The sequence below is a fragment of the Mastomys coucha genome, unplaced genomic scaffold (assembly GCF_008632895.1).
Source record: "Mastomys coucha isolate ucsf_1 unplaced genomic scaffold, UCSF_Mcou_1 pScaffold22, whole genome shotgun sequence".
In the NCBI taxonomy this organism is placed as follows: Eukaryota; Metazoa; Chordata; class Mammalia; order Rodentia; family Muridae; genus Mastomys; species Mastomys coucha.
In genome coordinates, this window is record NW_022196905.1 from 174,883,094 (window position 1) to 174,902,768 (window position 19,675).

The 19,675-nt window shown below is 44.9% G+C and overlaps 1 protein-coding gene across 5 annotated transcripts in view; it reads right to left on the reverse strand.

The window, feature by feature from the left end:
• Rbpms (RNA binding protein, mRNA processing factor) overlaps positions 1–19,675 on the reverse strand; it is a 153,759-nt gene that overhangs the window by 76,226 nt on the left and 57,858 nt on the right. For all 5 annotated transcript variants that reach the window (XR_004109866.1, XM_031339522.1, XM_031339524.1 and 2 more), the window contains exons 2-4: positions 12,211–12,288; positions 10,181–10,219; positions 8,607–8,669 (exon numbers count right to left, since the gene is read on the reverse strand). Coding sequence is in view for 4 of the 5 variants with exons in the window: in XM_031339522.1 (XP_031195382.1) it covers positions 8,607–8,669; positions 10,181–10,219; positions 12,211–12,288 (180 nt within the window). In the remaining variant the exon portion in view is untranslated. The remainder of the gene's footprint in view (positions 1–8,606; positions 8,670–10,180; positions 10,220–12,210; positions 12,289–19,675) is intronic.

The window sequence follows — 19,675 nt, forward strand, 5'->3', positions numbered from 1 at the left end:
TTTCAACAACAAAAATCACGACATAATTACATTGCGAGTCTTTCACCACATACATCCATAGTTCCTTTTTTCTCATTCCCTATGAATTATTCAAGAGTTGGTCTTTCCCTTCAGTTACTTATTAAAAGAAAATACGCTGCTCAAGGGTAAGATGGCTCTATCAACCAGATCTGCTATCGTAGGTGGTACTAATCCCAGATAAACATTTAAAGCAATACAGGATTCACAAAGAATTCAAACCTACCAACACAACCCGTCAAATACCAGGGCTGTCCAGATGGGCAAAGGGCACTGGCCACCAAGCCTAATGAGTCCTGGGTCCCAAGCATGGAAGGATAAAGCCATTTCCTACAAGCCATCTTCTCATATCCAAATGAACACCCACAGAGTAAAAATTAAACAACAAAGTCTCAGGACAAGTGCAAACCCCAAGAGCTGCGAGTATTTAAAACAACGGTAACAGGCACTGACAAGGATGCAGAGAAACAGAAAACGCAATGCAGTCCACCGAGGGGCTGAAAGGGCGAGGCCACAAAACCACCACAGTGGACAGTTTGGCAATTGCTCAGAAAGCCAACAACCTCGGCGTAGCTCTAAAATTCTACACCATATGTGTACAAAAATCAGAAAGCAGACGGAGGAAACCTGTGTACCCACTGGGCATGCCAGCACTTGTCACATACTGGAATACAGACAGACAGACAGACAGACACCTGCATTGCCAATGCTTACTACACAATAGTCAAGAGGTAGAAACAAGGTGGGTGGTGGTGGGATATACCTTTAACTCCAGAACTCAGAGGACGCAGAGGCAGGTGGATCTCTGTGTATGAGGGGGAGAGGGGGAAGGGGAAGGGGCGGCAGGCGCAGATGAATAATTATATCCGTATAAAACAGAATACTTCCTTTTCATTTTTTTTTAAAGGTTTTGCTTTTAAAGTCTTATTTATTTTAAATATATGAATACACTGTAGATATTTGTAGACACACCAGAAGAGGGCATTGGATCCCATTAAAGAAGGTTCCAAGCCACCATGTGATTGCTGGGAATTGAACTCAGGACCTCTGGAAGAGCAGTCAAGTGCTCTGAACCACTGAGCCATCTCTCCAGCCCAGAATACTTCCTTTTCGTAGAAGTAAGTTGCATAGCTGGCAATACAGGGGAAACTGGGTAGTTTAGGCAAGGAGTCTGAGTTTGGTCCCCAGTACTTCTAACCACTCTCAATGAAGGAAAAAAATAAATTAATTATATCTAAAAATGTCTCTACATGAAAGATCCTGCATGGATCATCATACTACGGAAGAGCCAGACACAAAAAGAGAAATATGCCAATATTTAGAATACGCAATGTGAGGCGGGCAGGACAGAGGCGAGGATTGCTCCACAGTATGGAACTTTGAGGTCATGAAATGTTTTAGGAAATCGTGAGACTTGCACAACCTGGCGACTCTAACTAATCACTCTAAATTATATGTATAAAGGTTGTTCAAATGGCAAGGCCTTTCTTTGTGTTACTGTAATTTCAAAATAATAAAAATGTAATCGAAACCACTAAGTTGTATGGTGTATGAATTGTACCAAGAGAGTTATTTTAAAACAAAAAATGTCAACAGATCACACAGATCAATGAGTACATTCTGAGAATATTCAAAGTATGAAACACACAGAGACACACACCCAAAAGAAAACAAAACAACAACACTGTCGATCTGGGACCTCCTAGACCAATGAACACATTCTAGGAGTACACGCACTACCACACAAGTTGGAGTGACATATTGGCTTGGTTCTTTCAGCCCTCTATGTTCTGCTGTAACGGACAACAAGGTCTAAACTAAAACTTACATGGGAGTCACTAAAGACAAGGGGAGGAGAGAGGCTGGTTAATGGCGTCTAGAAAGGCTGCGGTGCTTTCTATGTAGCTTAGTCCAGTCACCTCACGGAACCGTGAGGACCCTACTGACACCTGTTGCTCTGAGGTGCTAACTACCATCATTCTCAAAAATGAGAATCCTAGTACGCAGTGAGATGCTCAACTAAGAGACACCCAGAAATAGCATTCCATGCTGCACAAGGGCTTGTGTGCCTCTGCTAAAATTTCCACAAACTGGAATTTTGACTAAATCGGGCTAGCTTCAGATTATCACTATATTTACCTTCCAAAAGCACAAGGGGTTTGGTACTAGTCACCTTTCTCACCCATTTCTCATGGGAAGAACTAACTGTCCCAGTCGGCAAGCAAAGCTAGACATTCTTCGGCCATGCTCAAGGAGGGAAGGAGTTTCCAGTCATGTGGCTACCGGAGCCGAGGGCAACCAAAGGAAATCTGGGTTTCAGTTGTTCACAGCCCGATTTGGAGCTTTTCCTACGAAAGGTCCTACTCTTGGGTCACAACTCAGTGCCACCACAACTGGAGGACACTGTTGTCCCAGTAGCTGAAGCTCGGGCTGGAGGTGGCAAAAAGGCCCATGGATTTAAAAACCATCGTCTCCAGAAGGTTGACACGAATTACTAAATTAGGAAAGCTCCAAACACGGAAGTGGTCCCTGGCTGTCCATTACTCTATAAGAGACACTTTCTGGATCAAGGTTTACATTTCTCAACTGTGGAACCAAACCAAGTATTACGCCACTTGACTATTCTCTAAGGATCCCAAGAAGGCTTCGAAAAGAGCCTCAGCAAAGGACACAGGGAATGTTGGGCAACAGCTGCGAGCTGCACATATTTTTAGCTCATTACAAAAGATGACCCTGCAAAGAGCAAATAGGTCAAGCCCCCTAAAGATAATCAGTAGCTTTATGTTGAAGTCCACTACCATGAATGGGACCATTTTTATTCTGCAGAGAGGGATAACCAGGCTCCACGGTCACATACCAACCTTATCATGGCCTATTTGTCCTGGGCAGTGGGAAGTAACAGTCTGTAACTATCATCAGAAACAGTGTAGCAACAAGCCAGGACAGAACAGACAGGACTAAGCAATGTTTTAGGACCTCACGGTCCGACTGTGAGCCAGTCACCCGGCTCCAACCTTCACACCACTCATTCATCCACTGTTTCCCTAACTGTCACGCTGCAGCTTTCTTTCTTTTCCTTCTTTGTAGACCTGACTGGCCTCGAACTCAGAGATCCCCCTGTCCCGGCCTCCCAGGCACCGCCACCGCCCAGCACTGCAGAGGTTTCTAAGGTATAGTGAGGCCCTAATGCTACGCACACAAGTTAAGAACATTAAGGAAGAGATGATCCAGGAACTCGGCAGATACCTTGTACTCAAGTCAGCCCTGAGCAGCGGAAAGCCCAGGCTCCCTGCTCCACACATGAAAAGAAGCCCCCTCAACCAAGCCAAAAAATTAGAGATTCTATTATTTGAGATTCTTAGCAAGCAACACAATGACTATGACCAAGGGACAGGATGTTGTCCCTACAACAGACTTACTGCTAGGGGGAGAAAAGCGAACAGGGCACACAGAGATTCATAAGCTAGCACTGGACTTGGGATCACAAAGCTCAGTGGCCTGGAGCTGGTTGGCATGGGGCATACAGAATATACCTGGGAACCACCGGTAACGGAAACGATGTTTGGTGGGTTCTACTTGGTATGGCAAGGAACAATCACAGCTTGACAACCAGCATTATTACAGCAGGACCTTCACTTCTATGAAGTGAGGGAATGTTGCCGACCTACCAACAGTGTCCCTGTAGAAGTCTATTCTTAGGATGGTATCATGGCATCTTTGCACACAGAAATAGGGAGAGGCAACCTAGAGCTGCACAGGCCACTCCTTCCTTCACAAGAACAAAGAAATCAGCGTTAAAGGGCCAGCAGAGTTCTCCATCTAGAAGATGGCTGCATGCTTGGAGTAGAGGAAAACGCAGCCAACACAACTGGTAGTTTTTGTCTAAAGTGTGGTGACACTGAGAATAGTTTGCTTATATCAACATATAATGAAAAATTATAAAAAAAATTTTTTGTGGAGCTGACAATTTAGTCAGGGCCCCTCTCTCCCTCCATTCCTGAGCTCCATAAAGTAATTAGAACATTACAATATCCTAGAACACGCTGTGTTTGCAGGGTGAAGCTGCTGTTCAGTAAAGAACTGGTTTACAAAGATGACCGTTATTGTGACCAGAGGTCACTAACTCAACACAGTGAAAATTCTACACTCTCAGGGAGGCAGAAACCCTAAGTCACCCTAAGACTCAATCCGAAGACACACAGGGATATACACAGTTTTTTGTTTGTTTGTTTCAGACCTTAAAATCCTGTGTCACCATTATGCAGGGAGAATATTCAAAAGGTTCCCCGTGACCTCCCAGTCAGTTTCAGGTCTCCCACAACTCACAACTTTGTTTGTTTGTTTGATTCATGTGGTCCCCTGACATAGTCCTGGCTCTCTCAGAACTCAATGACCCTCCAAGCCCCCGTCACCTGAGCCCTGGGAGTAAAGGTTTGCTCGACCACACACAGATGACAACTCTTTCCTTAAGGTCTATTCCAGAGCGTCTGGATGACCATGAGCGTCCGGAAGCCCATACACTGGAGCGCTTGTGATCCTGCAACCACCTGCCTGTTGTCATCCTTGCTGCTAACAGCCTGAGGCACACCATAGCCTGACTTCACTGAAACTCGAGGACCAGCAGCATCGACAGCCAGCAGGAACTGAGCTTAGCTGTCTTCACCCCCTTAGGGATGGCTTGTTTCAACACAGAAAAGGAGGGAAACGCTCATTGGAAAATTATGAGATATTAACAAATATGGTGAATAAATGTCTGTAAAACAAGTGTCTTTACAACTGACTACATGGTAATACATACAGCATAATAGTGCAGAATGTCTTCTGAGAAAGCGTTAAGTACAAATTTTTATCGATCAGAATAAAAATGATAGTCTAAAAGATAAACAAGATGACGTTTTGCTGTGTTATTGGCTTAGGTGTTCAGGGCACAATGACAATCGGGCTATGTCCTCTACCAACTTCTATGCAGAAGACAGACACAGATGCATGCCAGCATGGATATGGCAGACCCAAGTTACACTACGTCCTAAACCAGCTATCTCGAGCATTTCAGTAAGACTGCTAGAGAAAAGCCAAGTGTTACTTAATTGTCTGGTTTCAATCTACGAAGAAAGCTCGAGGGGACGAAGTAAACTAATGAGTCCCTCACGGTTGGACTTGGGCACTCATGTTTCTGTAACCACCCTGGCAGGGGTAAAAGCATTCTCTTTTTCTTTCTTTCTTCACGGTACTGAGGAATGGAGCCAGAGCCTTCACTTGCAAGCAAGTGTTCCCCCATTAAGCTCTTGCTATAAGTTTTGGGTGGGTAGAGTTGGTGACAGTGCCTCCTATACAATCCAGGCTGTCCTCAAAGTTACTTTGAACTCTTAATCCTCATCTCTGTCCCTAAAACCTAGGATTATGTCATACTGGGATTGCGTCACCAGACTGAGGTTTGATGGCATGCTGAAAACCAAAGCCAGGGCTTCCTGCATCCCAGACAAGCAAGTGAGCTACACCCCAGCAGCAAAGACATTCTAAAGAGAGACAAATACTTGTACCTCGGCCCTTAGCTATCAGACTATTCAGACAGAGGACCCAAGGAAGTGCAATTTCCCTCAATAGTGTCATTCTGAGAAAGAAAGGGCTCTCAGCAAATGGAGACCATTCCCCAGAAAGAAAAGGCAGAGTGCTGACAACTTGTAACAGAAACCAGGAACCAAGACAATTGTGGCGGTAAAGGGCAGGTGAGCCCCAACTTCATCAGGACTTGTGAGCTGTGTACACTCCAAGGCTGTGTCTTAAACCTTAATCATAGCAGAACTCCTAAGATGGAGTTTGGGGAGAGATCGCTGGGGCTCCAGATCTATCCCATTTCCCAGGATAGTTGAACCACAAACAAAACAAACACAAAAGCCCAAAGACCCAAAATATTTCTATGTGTGCTCATTTGCATATGAATGATTTCCACAGGTTCACATATTCAAACACTTAGGGAGTGGCACTATTTTAAAGGATTAGGGGGTATGGCATTTTTAGAGGAAGTGTGTCATGGGCAAGATATTTCCCACCGTAATGATAACAGACTAAAGCTCTGGACCTGTATGCAAGCCCCCAAATAAATGTTTTCTTTTTATAAGAGTTGCCTGGGTCACAGCATCTCTTCAGAGTAACAGAACAATGACAAAGACAGAAACTGGTACCAGGAGTAGGGTACTGCTATGGCAGGCCTGACCACACTGTTGAAGGAATATGGGAAAACTTGGGGACTTTAGACTTAAAAAAAAAAGCTGAATGCTTTAATCAGGGGGAAGTGGGGTGGGGGAGCTAGTAGGCCAGCCTAGGAGGAACATGGAGGGCAGTGCTGAGGGGGATTTGAACTGTGGGAGTCCAGCTAAACAGGTTTCAGAGAGGAATATTAGTAAAGGACCTAGAGACTATTATTGTGATATTTTGGCAAAGAATATGGCTACTTTATTTTTTTAAACTAAAAGTCTTCCTGATGATGGAACTAGAGAGACTACTCAGCAGTTAAGGTCACTGACTTCTCCTCCAGAGGTCTGGAGTTCGATTTCCAGCAGCCACATGGTGGCTCACAACCATCTGTAATGGGATCCAAAATAAATCTTAAAAAAAAAAAAAAAAAAAATCTTCCTGATGGTAAATTGGGATTATAATGGCATTGGCAGATTTCAAGAGGGTCTGATATTGGCTGTGTTATGTGATTATTAGCAATACCTCTTATGCAGATCTATAAGGAAAAGGAACAAACTGGACAAAGAGAAATAGAAAAGTGTGCAGCTTGAAGAGAACAGGAGGACCATGAGTGTAACGGAGCCAAGTCCAGTGCTTAGGGGAGCAAGCATAAAGGAAAACCTGCCGTGAAATGAGGTAAAAAGAGTGACCACACCCAACGAAGCTTCAAATTCATGAGACAGAATTAAAGAAGAGCTTGAACCATGAAGAAAAGCTGAAGCAAAAGGTAGCTGAATGAGGCTGGGTTCCAGCCTCAACAAGCAACAGAACACTGGGCAGCTTCGGCAATGTGGCTCCTGTTTTAGAGGCAAGGGTTCAAGAATTCCCCCAAGGCAAAGGAAAGGCCCTGGGGCCAGGTGTGTATCCCTGCATGGAGGCCCAGAAGTTACTGTGTAAAGTTGTGAAGGTGAAGCCTGGATTGTACTGGAGACCCCGTTGAGTGTTGGAGATGCAGATTCATGGGACACCCACACAGGAAAGCTGCAGAGCGGGTAGGGAATCAGCCCAGGAGAGGCATGTCGCAGTCAGCAAAACTGAAAGGAATTGGAGATTTGAAGAGTACTCTGACCAACGGGTGTGGAGATGCAGAGTTTGGGGTTTGCGCTGCTGTCTTTGGGCGAGTCTTTTCTCCCTTTTGGGATGTTAATGCATATTCTGTGTTATTATATGTTAGAAGTATGTGATCTGCTGCAGAGACCCACAGCCAAACATTGGAAGGAGCTTGGGGACTCTTATGGAAGAGTTGGGGGGAAGGATTGAGGGCCCTGAAGAGGACAGGGACTCCACAGGAAGACCAACAGCGTCAACTAACTTGGACCCTTGGTGTCTCTCAAACACTGAACGACCAACCAAAGAACACACACAGGCTGGACCTAGCCCTCTCCCCCTACACGTGCAGCTTGGTCTTCATGTGTGTCCCAAACAATCAGAAAAGCGCTGTCACTAAAGCTGTTGCCCGTCTATGGAATCTGTCCCCCAACTTGGCTGTCCTGTCTGGCCTCAGCGGGAGATGGGAGAAGCACCTAGAGGCACTGCAGAGGCTTAATATACAATGGAATGGGATATTGGGGGAGGGGGGTGTCCCATTCTCTCAGAGGAGAAGGAAGGGGAAGGGCGGATGGGGAGGTTCTGTGGGAGTCGACAGGGATCAGAATGTAAGTTAAAAAAATGAAGCCCAGTTACAAATAAAAAGTACGTGATGTTTTTACATAGGATTATACTTAAAAAATGCCACACACCTCAGAGAGGTTGAACCGTGTGCTTTTAAACAGTGTTGAGACTGATAGGCTCGACTCAATTTAATTTTGTTATAGGGCTACAGGCCTATGGGGGACAGAGAGTGGAATGAGGCAGTTGGACTAGGAAAGGCACACACAGGCTCCCATGCTTGACAGCTCAGTTGGCAGGGACTGGAACTCTTTTAAAGGATTACTAGAATTAAGAGGTGTGCTCATTCTGAGGAGGCACGTCACTGGGGGATGTCCTCTAAGGTTCAAAAGCCATTGCAGACCCAGTCTCTCGGTCTACCTGCTCTCTCTCTCACTGCTATGGCTGTCTCACTGCTCCAGCATTCTGTGTGTCGCCGAGCTCCCCCCCCCCAAGGTAGAGCTGCCCAGTTCTCTGCCTCTTCACAGCAACCAACCAGCGACTAAGACACTCTTCTCGAATGACCTGTCTGATTAATGGCGTGTGGGGGACAAGAAGCCAGGTGTGGCTTGTTAGGGCTGCTGCAGCCCAGGCTTTGATACTAGCAACCCCAGTGACACTCCACGAGACCTCCCATCTACCGGGGTTCCGTTATCTAAGGTACCTAAGGAAATGCACACAATCAGATCAGAGCGATGCACACTTACGTTCAAAGCGTTCTTTGCAGCTTCTGCTTCTGAGCGACTGTCAAAGCTGACAAAGCCTACGGGCTGAGGGAAAGAGACAGAAAAGTTAAGATTAAAAAAAAAAAGAGCAACTCAAGGGACAACTGTTTTCAAGGTCAAGGGTGGTGTCTAACTGAAGAACTAAAATAAAGAAATGACCACAGGCAATGGGTAGAAATGAGAAGGACAACCCCAAGAATCAGGGTCTGATGGCTTAACCAAATGTCTCGTGTGAGTCTCGATGGGAAGGTGAGGGCAGAGGCAAAAATTTAGAGAATCACGTTTTGTTTTGTTTTTTAAAGGAAAAAAAAAAGATGTGGTTGGGAGGTAAGCAGCAGTGGACGGGGGAAGGAGGGAAATCTGGGCTGGAGAGGAGCTAGGTTTCCTAATCAAACCCACTGTACCTCAGCTTCTTGTCTTTTAAAATGCAAAAGGAAAGAAAGCGAATCACGTTTTGGTTCACTGTGAGTGCAAGGTAGAGTGCACAGAGGTAAGAAGCCCCGTGATTTCACTTCGCAACTGAAACTACAAAATGAGCCTTGTGTCTCATAGCCAAGCCGTGCCTTCTAAGACGCATTCACAGGCTTGGAAGGACACTGCTCAAGGTCACAGGCTCCTTCTAGGTCTTCCAGAGGGTAGGCTACCTGCAGCCTAGTTCACCTCTGTTACAGCAGAAGCTTTAAAGATGAGAAACATTTGGACAGTCTCTAAGAACCCTGTCCTTACGACACTCCACTGCGCACCTGGACTCATCTGTTCTGCTGGGTTTTGCATTTGTTTGTTTGTTTGGATTTGAGACAGGTTTTTCTCTGTATAGTCCTGGTTGTCGTAGAACTCACTCTGTTGACCAGGCTGGCCTTGAACTCACAGAGATCTACCCACTGGGATCATAGGCCGGGCTACCATGCCACCTGGCTTTTCATCTGTACTTTTATAGGTTTGATGGACAGTACGGTTATCTACCATCTAATATTCCTATATAAATGGCAAATCATCCATGAAGAGAACTTGGCAAGTATTTTGACTAGGAATGCAGAGATGGCTCTGTGGTTAAGAGCCATCTTAACCACAGAGAGAACCCATGTTTAATTCTCAACACCAACATGTAGCTCACAACTTGCTTTAACTCCAGTTCCTGGAGATTTACGCCCTCTTCAGGATTCTATGGACAACGACTGAAGAGAGGCTGCACAAAAGCAGGCTAAAAATCCGTATGTATAAGAGCATGCATACATACATATATGTATACACGTGTATATATACATATATAAACAAATAATATAAGCCTCAAAAAAATGTAACTCAGAGCATCTAGATAACATAATTTTTTTGAAGAAAGAAATTAGTTTCAATAGAAGTCTGTTGGAGGCACAGGTTGGACCTTCTGAGTCTTCCTAGCTGGAGACTGAAATTATATATACAGTTTTCCTATACTAATTCCCAATCAAGTTCACCTTTAATTAACACATAGATCAATAATCCTAATTAAAACAAAAGACTATATACTGGGCTTAATTAGCAAATGGTGACCATTTTTAGAAGTTCTAAATCTTTACCTGTTTAGATGTGAGCTTTATGAGAGAACCTTCATAGCCCTGAAAAACAAAGACCAGGTTTAGAAGAAAGAAAGAACATTACAATTCCATCCTCCTCAAATAAAACAAGTCGTTGAGCCTCAGGTTGCTGACCGTGCCTTATGTCTCACTGACGTTACTTGGAAAAACACATTATAGACACCACACACACAGGGTGTTGGGTGTGGTGTAGCTCAGTATAGAGTTTGACAAGCATACACAAATCCTTTGGTTTAGTCCCCAATACTCCCAAACAAACCAAAATCGATAACCACAGGAAAGCTGCCGGGAAGGGCTGAGCAGGAGAGGCAGCAGTCTCCTGAGCTCTAACTGCTTAATGAAATGACCAGCTTCCATGGTGGAGTCTGATGGGCACATGTAATCCTGTCCTGTGTTTCTGTTCCAATTCACCCTCAGAAGCTAGGAGGCATGCCAGTCTCTCTCTAGCTTCCCGGATCCTCGGTAGAGAAATCGGGGGCTTGCTGAGCAGGGTCAGCTGCCCTGGGCTGTAATTAAAAGAGGGGTAGTCCAAGGTCCTGACTTCAGCGTTGGGGTTTCTGAGGACAGTGCTAGGAATGATTCATGCTTCTTTCTGTCTTTCCCAGCAGAAAACTGAGTTGCCAACTAGCTACTGTAAACATTTATATACAAGGCCGTGAGTGAGGCTATCCAAGACAGTCATAACCCGGAGCACTGCCTCTTCCTACAAGGGGCTCCGCTCTTTCTCTTAGAAATTCCAGAGATTTCAAACCTTGAAAGCCTCAGATGCAAAGGGCAAACAGTGTTTCACTCAGCTAAGACAGTACTAGCATGGTTACAAACAGGAACCAAATGCTTTCTCTCTGCTCTCATTGTTACTGATGCATTATGGGAATGGCTAGCGACATGTCCACACATGGTACATTCCTGACACATCAACTGTATTCTCATCTTTGAGGGTCGATTCCTGACTGTTTCCTGTATCATTCTCCTTCCCAACTCCCGGGTTTTCTGTTGCCTTATCCCTACCGAGCTAAATGAATCCTGTCACTCCACTGTCCTTTCATCAGGACACTCTTCCACCAGAAACCACAGCCATCACCATCTCTTAACTGTAAGGTCCCTGCCAATCTTCAGCATTCCTCCTGCTGCTAACCAAACCTCGCTTAACTCACAGGCCCTGAATTCGCCACGCCTTCCAAGCCATATGTTCAAGGTTTTGTCTTGAGAGCATCGTTATTCCAGTTCTAGCCCAAGGTTAAGACTAACTTTAACTTGAAGCCCAACTTTCAATCCCCCAACAACATTCAGCATCTCTAAGGTGGTTGCATTTCCATAGGAATGATGCGAAACTCTCTTAGACGGATCATTAAATACCAGGCAAAGATTTCCCTTCAGATCATATAAAGTTAGCCTATAACGTTTTGTTTTGTTGAAAATCTATGACATTTGGTATAAGAGAATCACAAGGTTCTTAAACCAAGCCATAAAAGAATGTGTATTCATGCCCACACGGAACTATCAACAGTGCTACTCCAGTGAGTAAAGCGTCACCTATGACCAGGGCTCAAAACACATTGCTGCATTTCCAGAATAAAAATGTATCAAGTAGTTTATACCATTTGTTTTGGGGAGGAAGGAGACCTAGGGGGAGGGGAAATCAAACCCAGGATCTTATGCACATTAGGTCAGTGCTCTACCAGACAACTAGTATTCTAATCCAGTCTGGAATTCTTATGCTCTGCCCTTAGGAGAATGACTCTAACAGGAGGTTACTGAAGCTGAGCAACATGGAATAGCAAGTGCTGGGGGGCAGTTCCTCTCCACAGCAGTGAGAGAACAGACTGCTGGGAATATGCTGTCAGAGACCAAAAGACAATGATAGTCTACTTTCTCTCTCTCTCTCTCTCTCTCTCTCTCTCTCTCTCTCACTCACACACACACACACACACACACACACACACACACTGTTACAGGGCACTTTCTCAAGCACATTCCAACTCTAAGGCCACGATGAAACATTCACAAAGTACCTTGAATGGTCTGAAGAGCAGGTAGAGCTCTCGGGGCTTGATGTCCAGAGGCAGACCACTGACAAACAGGGTCCGAACCTAGAAAATAAATGTAACAGGGGAGTGGTCAAGGTTGTAGAGAGTCCAGAGGCTACTCGTCATCCTAAATCTCAACAGATCCCAACTCCTCTAACAACGCTCTTTCTATGACACAATGAATGGAAGCCCCATATCATCTTAATATTAGTCTACACCTTAAAATTAGTTTACCTCCCACTCTCCTTCTACAGCAACAGGGCAAACTTAAAAGGAAAACTCCAGCAAAGCTTTGGCTTCTGTGGCTTCAGTCTCTCTTGCCACTGTGTGGTGTTAATTACTACTCCTTTAATAAGCATCGGAGTACTGAGATTTAAGTCACGCACGCCTACGCAAGAGCCTGCAGGGAACCATTCCGTTCCTCTCACGGACTGCTGTTTCTCCTGGGTTCTATGACATAACCAACATACACCTTCAAGGTACCTGTTGGGTGCCAGTAACAGAAGCCACCCACGCGTGTGAACACCCGACACGTGTGTGAACATACAAAGAGGGAAGACGCTGAGCACAGACATGGTCTGTTAAGGCAAACAACAATGGCAACCTGCTTCTGACTGAAAAATCAGAGAAAGCAAGTTGGCGGATGAAGGAGAACCTAAAAGGGATTTTACCAGAGAGAGATGAGGATCAAGTGTGGACAGGAAGAAAGTACAGGGCCGCACATTATAGGGGCAGAGTGTGCCACACTACACAGGAACCTAGGGTCAAATCACAGGGCTCATCAAAGGCTCGGGATACGGGCTCCAGAGGCTACAGAACAAGTGTTGGCTGGCTTTCAGCTCTCTTACTCTGCTCAGAGGAATGCAATGTGATTGTGCGCTTCCTTATTAGATATCATGTTCAATCATTAACCATAAATAAATGACAAAAGAGGAAGACCACATGTTAGATTTCTAACACGTTCCACAGTTGTGTGTACCGAATTGAAAATCGACAAGGCCCTTTTATTGGTCCAGCACAGTATGACGTCAGGCCATCTGCATGCTAGTGGTTCATACATAATGTTGTTACATAACAACCTCAAAATTCTGGTTGGTTTCTTTCAATTTATTTAAACATCTGTGCTATGGCTTGAAAATGTAGGGTGTGTTTAGTTTTCACACACACACACACACACACACACACACACACACACACACACCCGTCACCTTTAATGACTCCTCCTCAGTCTTGATTCAGAGACCAGGTAGACCCTGAACTCATGACTCTTCTTCCTCAGCACTGAGCACTAATCAGGATCACAGGTGTTGGGCCACCATTCCTGACCTCATATATTCCTTTAATCCTCCCTCCCAGCCCTGTCCCACCATCGCCAGGCATTGGCTGTGACTGCTGATCAATATGTGTGCTCCAAAGTCGAAACAGAGCCACAGAAGTGCTGAGTCTGTCTCTGTTCATTCCTGTTTACATAAAGCTAATTTCATCCATATTGCTGTCTATCCAAAGTCTATCCATCGCTTCTTACTGAGTAGTATTCTGTTATATGGATGTACCGGTTCGTTTATCCATAAATCTGTTGATACATATAGTAAGATATGGTTTAACTTGAAAATGAAAATTCTCCTTCCATTCTTTGTTTTATGCCTCAGAGCATTGCAAATGGGTTCTGAGTAAAACGTAGACAAGTGTGTGCTTAGCCGATGTTCGATGGAGTAGTCTAATACAGTCAACTAGGTCAAGTTTGTTGACCAAAACTTCTTATGTGTTTTTCTTTTCTTCTTTCGTCTCTGACATAAAGACAGTTCCTGAGGAAAAGGCGAAATTGCTGACAGGTACATGTGGGAACTCTCCTACCCCATGCTCATCTGCCTTCTCACTGAGAAAAGCTGAATACCGGCTGGGCCGTTCTGACAGGGACAGCCTGGGCAAGAGAACTGACCCTCACTTCAAGGGTCACCACCACACCCTAACTGTGCTGAGAATGACTGGATGGAAGATTTGCACAGAAACAACATGATATGCAGACTGTCTTGCAGCTAGGACACTGTTTGCCCAGACGCACAGCGTTGCTGTGGTAGGCATTGCTTAGGTCTGGGGAGTCACTCAAGAAATTAACTTACATTTCTAATTCTGTTCTAAAGAGGAGGGTTTACAGACTTGCCAGACAACTGGCCAACAAAACTCACCAGATACCCCAGGGATTGTTGCAAAAGCTGGTAAAACCACTTGCCACCAAACCTAAGCATCTGTGTTCTACAAAGAACCACGTCCCCTAAGTGACCTCTGACACTCTCACACATGCACCCACACATATACAAGAGAACAGACACAAAGTGGAAAACGTGCACGGCAACGATAGAGTGGTCTCAGTATCTCAAGAGGGAAGCATCTTTCAGGATGCAGATGCAAGCGCTAGGATCAGCTAACAGTGGTAGAAGAGATAGGTGCCTCAGTGGTTTACGACAGCTTCTGTGTTTTCTCACTCTGTGAGAATAATAACTCAACAGCATGGATTATGCTAAAAGGTGTTCGGAGACAGGGTTTCATGTAGTCCAGGCTGGCCTCAAACTTTCTATGCATTCTAGGATGACCCAGAAGGTAGGGTTAAGGCTAAGAATGAGGATAAAGGTTACAGTCGGGGTTTGGGTTAGAGTACGTGTTCTGCATCCACCTCCAAAGTGCTGGGGTTACAGACATACCCTGCATTATGCCTGGATTAAACACTTCAGGCTTTTGTTAAACTGGATTGCCTTGATCTTCTGTTTCATCTTAGAAAGTTAAAAGAGGTTAGTATTTGTATTAACATCAATTGTGGTGTTTTTGGAGGAAGCCGTAAGTAAATACTCTGGGCTGAGATGTCAAAGACTTTGGTTCTAATGTTCTAAGAAACTGCCATGTATGGGAGAGGAAGAAAAACCAGCTCTTAGTATGCCTAAGTGTGCAAGTCACCCAAGGCCCAAAACCAACTCTTGTTCAAGTTGTAGGTAACTAATGAAACATAGACAGATGGCGTCAAGGGAAGCTCGCTCCATCTCAGAAGCCTACCTCATTATCTGAGGGTATCTCACACCTTCTCCCATGACTGAACAGATGAAGAACTGATAAGGGGGAATAATTCTTGAATATTTACATTGTACACTGCCATTCCACTAAAGGCCACTAGCTTCAAGAGTATGATGTGCTTTCAATCCTTTCTAGTCTGCCCTAGATTTGGTAAACTTAATCAGCCTCATTAAAAAGAGGAGCGGGGAGGAGGAAGAAGGTGGAAAGAGGGGCGGAGAAGAACTGGAGGGAGAAGGAGGGAGGAGAAGAAATGGGATGGAGGAAGAGGAATGGAGGAAAAAGAAAAGAAAATCTAGATAACAAACAAGTGGAAAAATAACTCTGTAAATCTCAGTTGTACTTTCCTGTGGCGGCCAGGGAAAGAGACACAGGATTTAAGACTGTTCGCCTCGCTCAGTCTGGGTCACCACAGAGCAGCGCAGTGAAATCAGAAAGACAAGCTTCTCGCTGCGGGAAGCTTACTGTCCTAAACTCAACCATCACCTATGGCAACATAAACTTAGCTATCACATGGTAGCCCAGCTGGAACCAGAGGAATAAAAGGGAATACTCCAAAAAAAACCTCTGTCCCCCTACCAATGGCATAGGAAGGCTGCCACGTGAACTGTGCGGCAGCCTTTAATTTACCAGCACTGTCTCTGAACACAGATGTGCTGGGCACCGTGCCTTCAACATCCCAGATGTTCCCTTTATAAAACACAGCAAAAGGCATCTCTTAGTCAAGGACAAGAGAAGGTCAAGATGCTGGTGACAAATATATCCCAAAGGGACTCTAAAGGAGCCTGCAGGTGTGACTTACATTGTCGCCCCAACAAGGCTAAAGATTTAACAGAAAAGGCTCTGCTCTGTGTTGGACAGATGAACACTCCTGCCTCAGTTACCATCTAGAATTAGTCCAGAGAACATGGCTGCACTTTAGGTAAAACCACCAGCTGTTCTCTGATTTGCCAGTCACCTCCTTGCTGGGAAAAGACAGCATCGTTTTAGTGACTGACTTCTTACTTCAGAAGTCCCTGTGCAAGTGTGAAGCTTGCCTGGACCAGAAGACTGGTACACACGCTGAAAAGTCATTATTTGTGACCAATATGCTTCCCGTGAGGAGGCTAGGTAAGATGAGGAGTGATGGGGCAGACTTAATTCTAGCCCACTGGAGTGTACATCTGTAACCAGGAGTTATATCTAACAGGCATTTGCTCAAGAACTTGTGTACGTTTTGTTTACAATGGTTTTAAGGGGCTCCTCCACCTGTTCTCCTCTATATTTAAACCTTGCTACAGAAAAAGGCCAATTTCCACTTTCTAACGGCCTTCCGTAATATGTCTCTGCTTAGCTAGCCCTCGACAGCACTTTCAACATTCTCTAAAATTACCTTTCTTTTCTTTCCTTTTCTTTTTACAAACTCCCTACCCCAGCCTCCCAAACTGGGATCACCGGCACAGCTCAATACACTGGCATTCAATGTAACAGATCTGTGTGTGCAGGTGTACACGTGCTCTTAAATGTGTGGACTCCTGTGGCGGTCAGAGAATACCATGTAGGAGCTGGTTCTCCTTCCACCGTGCAGGCCCCTGGAACTGAACTCAGGACATCAGACTTGACAGCATGTGCCTTCAATCAGAACTAACTCATTGGTCTACTTCTCCCATACAACTAGCCTACACCCACAAACAGACTAAGACAAACTCCTAAATGTGTTAGGAGAATCATTCCAAAGTAAAAACTAGTCTTTTAGAAGCAAGATCCAAAGGAAGGATCTCTCTCAGGTTAGAGAAAAGGGTCTTTTTTGCAGTGTTTCACACAGTAGCAGGCACAGGGGATACAAGTATCTCTGGGCAGATTTATGAGCCTTCACACACACACACACACACACACACACACACACACACACACACACCCAAAAACATAGGTGTTTGCTTATCAAAGGTTCTGAAGACGTCACGGCAAACAAAATGAAGTGACTAATTTTCCCAGTCATGCTGCATAGCATCAGCAGTTACAACACAAATGACCAATCCCTCTATGTGACAGGCAGGCATAAAAGATTAGTGTGTGGTAACCTCTTCTCTAATAAAATTAAGGATAAAAAAAAGCATGTCATAGATTGCTAGGTGTCTTAGTGAGGGTTTCTATTCCTGCACAAAACATCATGACCAGTAAGTAAGTTGGGGAGGAAAGGGTTTATTCAGCTTACTTCCACACTGCTGTTCATTACCAAAGGAAATCAGGACTCGAACTCAAGCAGGTCAGGAAGCAGGAGCTGATGCAGAGGCCATGGAGGGATGTTCCTTACCGGCTTGCTTCCCCTGGCTTGCTCAGCCTGCTTTCTTATAGAACCCAAGGCTCCCAGCCCAGGGATGGCAACACTTACAATGGACCCTCCCACCCTCGATCACTAATTGAGAAAATGCCTTATAGCTGGATCTCATGGAGGCATTTTCTCAACTGAAGGTCCTTTCTCTGTGATAACTCCAGCCAGTGTCAAGTTGACACAAACCCAGCCAGTACACTAGGTGTGCCGGAAGTTCCAAGCCAGCACGGTACAGATGAGACCCCTCCCCAAACAAACAAACAAGATGATGCAGAGACCACAAAGGGGCGGGGAAGGAGGAGGTGTGGGGAAATACCATCTCTAAAAAACACACAAAAAACGAACTACATGTCTACTTCTGGTCTCTGCCCCACCGCTAGCCCCCATTTTCCTGCTCATTCTTGATCCACTGGGTGAGGCTTACCTAGCAAAAAAGAAACAAAACAAAAAAACCCCTACATTTCTGTACCATGACTCACATTTTAACTCTGACCACAAGTCAGTGTTTAGTTTGTTTTGCTTTGTTTTGTTTTCCAGGTTGGCCTGGAACTACGTAGCTGAGGGCGACCTTGAACTCTTGATTTTCCCGATTTCACATCCTAGGTGCTGGCACTACAGGCATGCACCAGTTAAGTTGGTGTTCCAACACCTTCATCCAGGAGACAAAAACAAAACCATATCAACCAAAAAAGGCCACTGAGTTACGGTCCAAGGTGCAGGGTCATCCTGGTACCTATTAGAAGATATTCTCGCTTTAAGACTGGCCCACTACTCTGAAAGCAGTGAGAGGAGGGGCAATACAAAGTCTTTAGGACTGAGACAAAGAGATTCACTTAGCATGTGGTGGTTGGTGCACACCATTCATCTTAGCCCTGGGAGGACAGGGACAAGTGGGTCTCTGGGAATTTGAAGCCAACCAGATGTATTCAGGGCTACCGAGTGCCCATCTCTTAAAAAAAGAAAAAAGGGGCTGGCGAGATGGCTCAGTGGGTAAGAGCACTGACTGCTCTTCTGAAGGTCCTGAGTTTGGATCCTAGCAACCAAATAGTAGCTCACAACCATCCATAATGCGATCTGATGCCCTCTTCTGGTGTGTCTGAAGACAGCTACAGTGTATTACACTGGAGCGAGCAGAGGTCCTGAGTTCAATTCCCAGCAGCCACATGATGGCTCACAGCCAACAGTACAGCTACAGTGTACTCATATACATAAAATAAATAAGTAAATCTTTAATAAAAAATAAGAAAAAAGAAGGAAGCAAATAAATAGGGCTCAAGTTGTTTCAATACTGGGGGGTGGGGGGAACACACTGAGACTCAGCCATAGAAATATTACTGGTTAATTATTCTCAGTCATCTAATACCAAATGTTCAGCCCTAAGAGATACATACAAGTAACTTCCTATAGATGGAACAGTTTGTACTTTTGTATTTGGCAACACTCTTTGGACTACATGGATCTACCCATAAGCACCATCATCAAGCATCAATCATCTCTCTCTCTCACACACACACACACACACACACACACACACACACACACACACAAGTGACAGTGGCACGGGGGTGGGGGGTGGGGTGGGGGTGGCTTCCCAGTCATGTCATGTGTTAACACCATGAAAATTAATCAATTAGGCACAAGTAATAAAATAGTCTCCTGGGCATTTAATTCTAATTATAGACAAACAGAAAGTGGCCAGTCCTTGTCAAACTCCAGTTTCTTCTTAATTCAAAGAATGGGTTTTTTGGGTTTTTTTTTGGGGGGGAGGGGTCAGAGACAGTGTTAAATCCGCCTGCCTCTGCCTCCCAAGTGCTGGAATTAAAAGCATGCACTACCACTGCCCAGCAAGAATTTTTAAAGACTATTTATGTACGTGAACACTTTGACTACATGTATGTATGTGTACTGTATGTATGTCTGCTGCCTACAGACGTCAGAAGTGTCTGATAATCCCAGAACTGGATTATAGGCGATCGTGGGGCACAATGTGGTGCCAGGAACCAATTCAGATCCTCTGTAAGAGCAACAAGTACTTTCAACCTCTGGTTCATCTCTCCAGCGCCAAATCTAGTCTTTTTT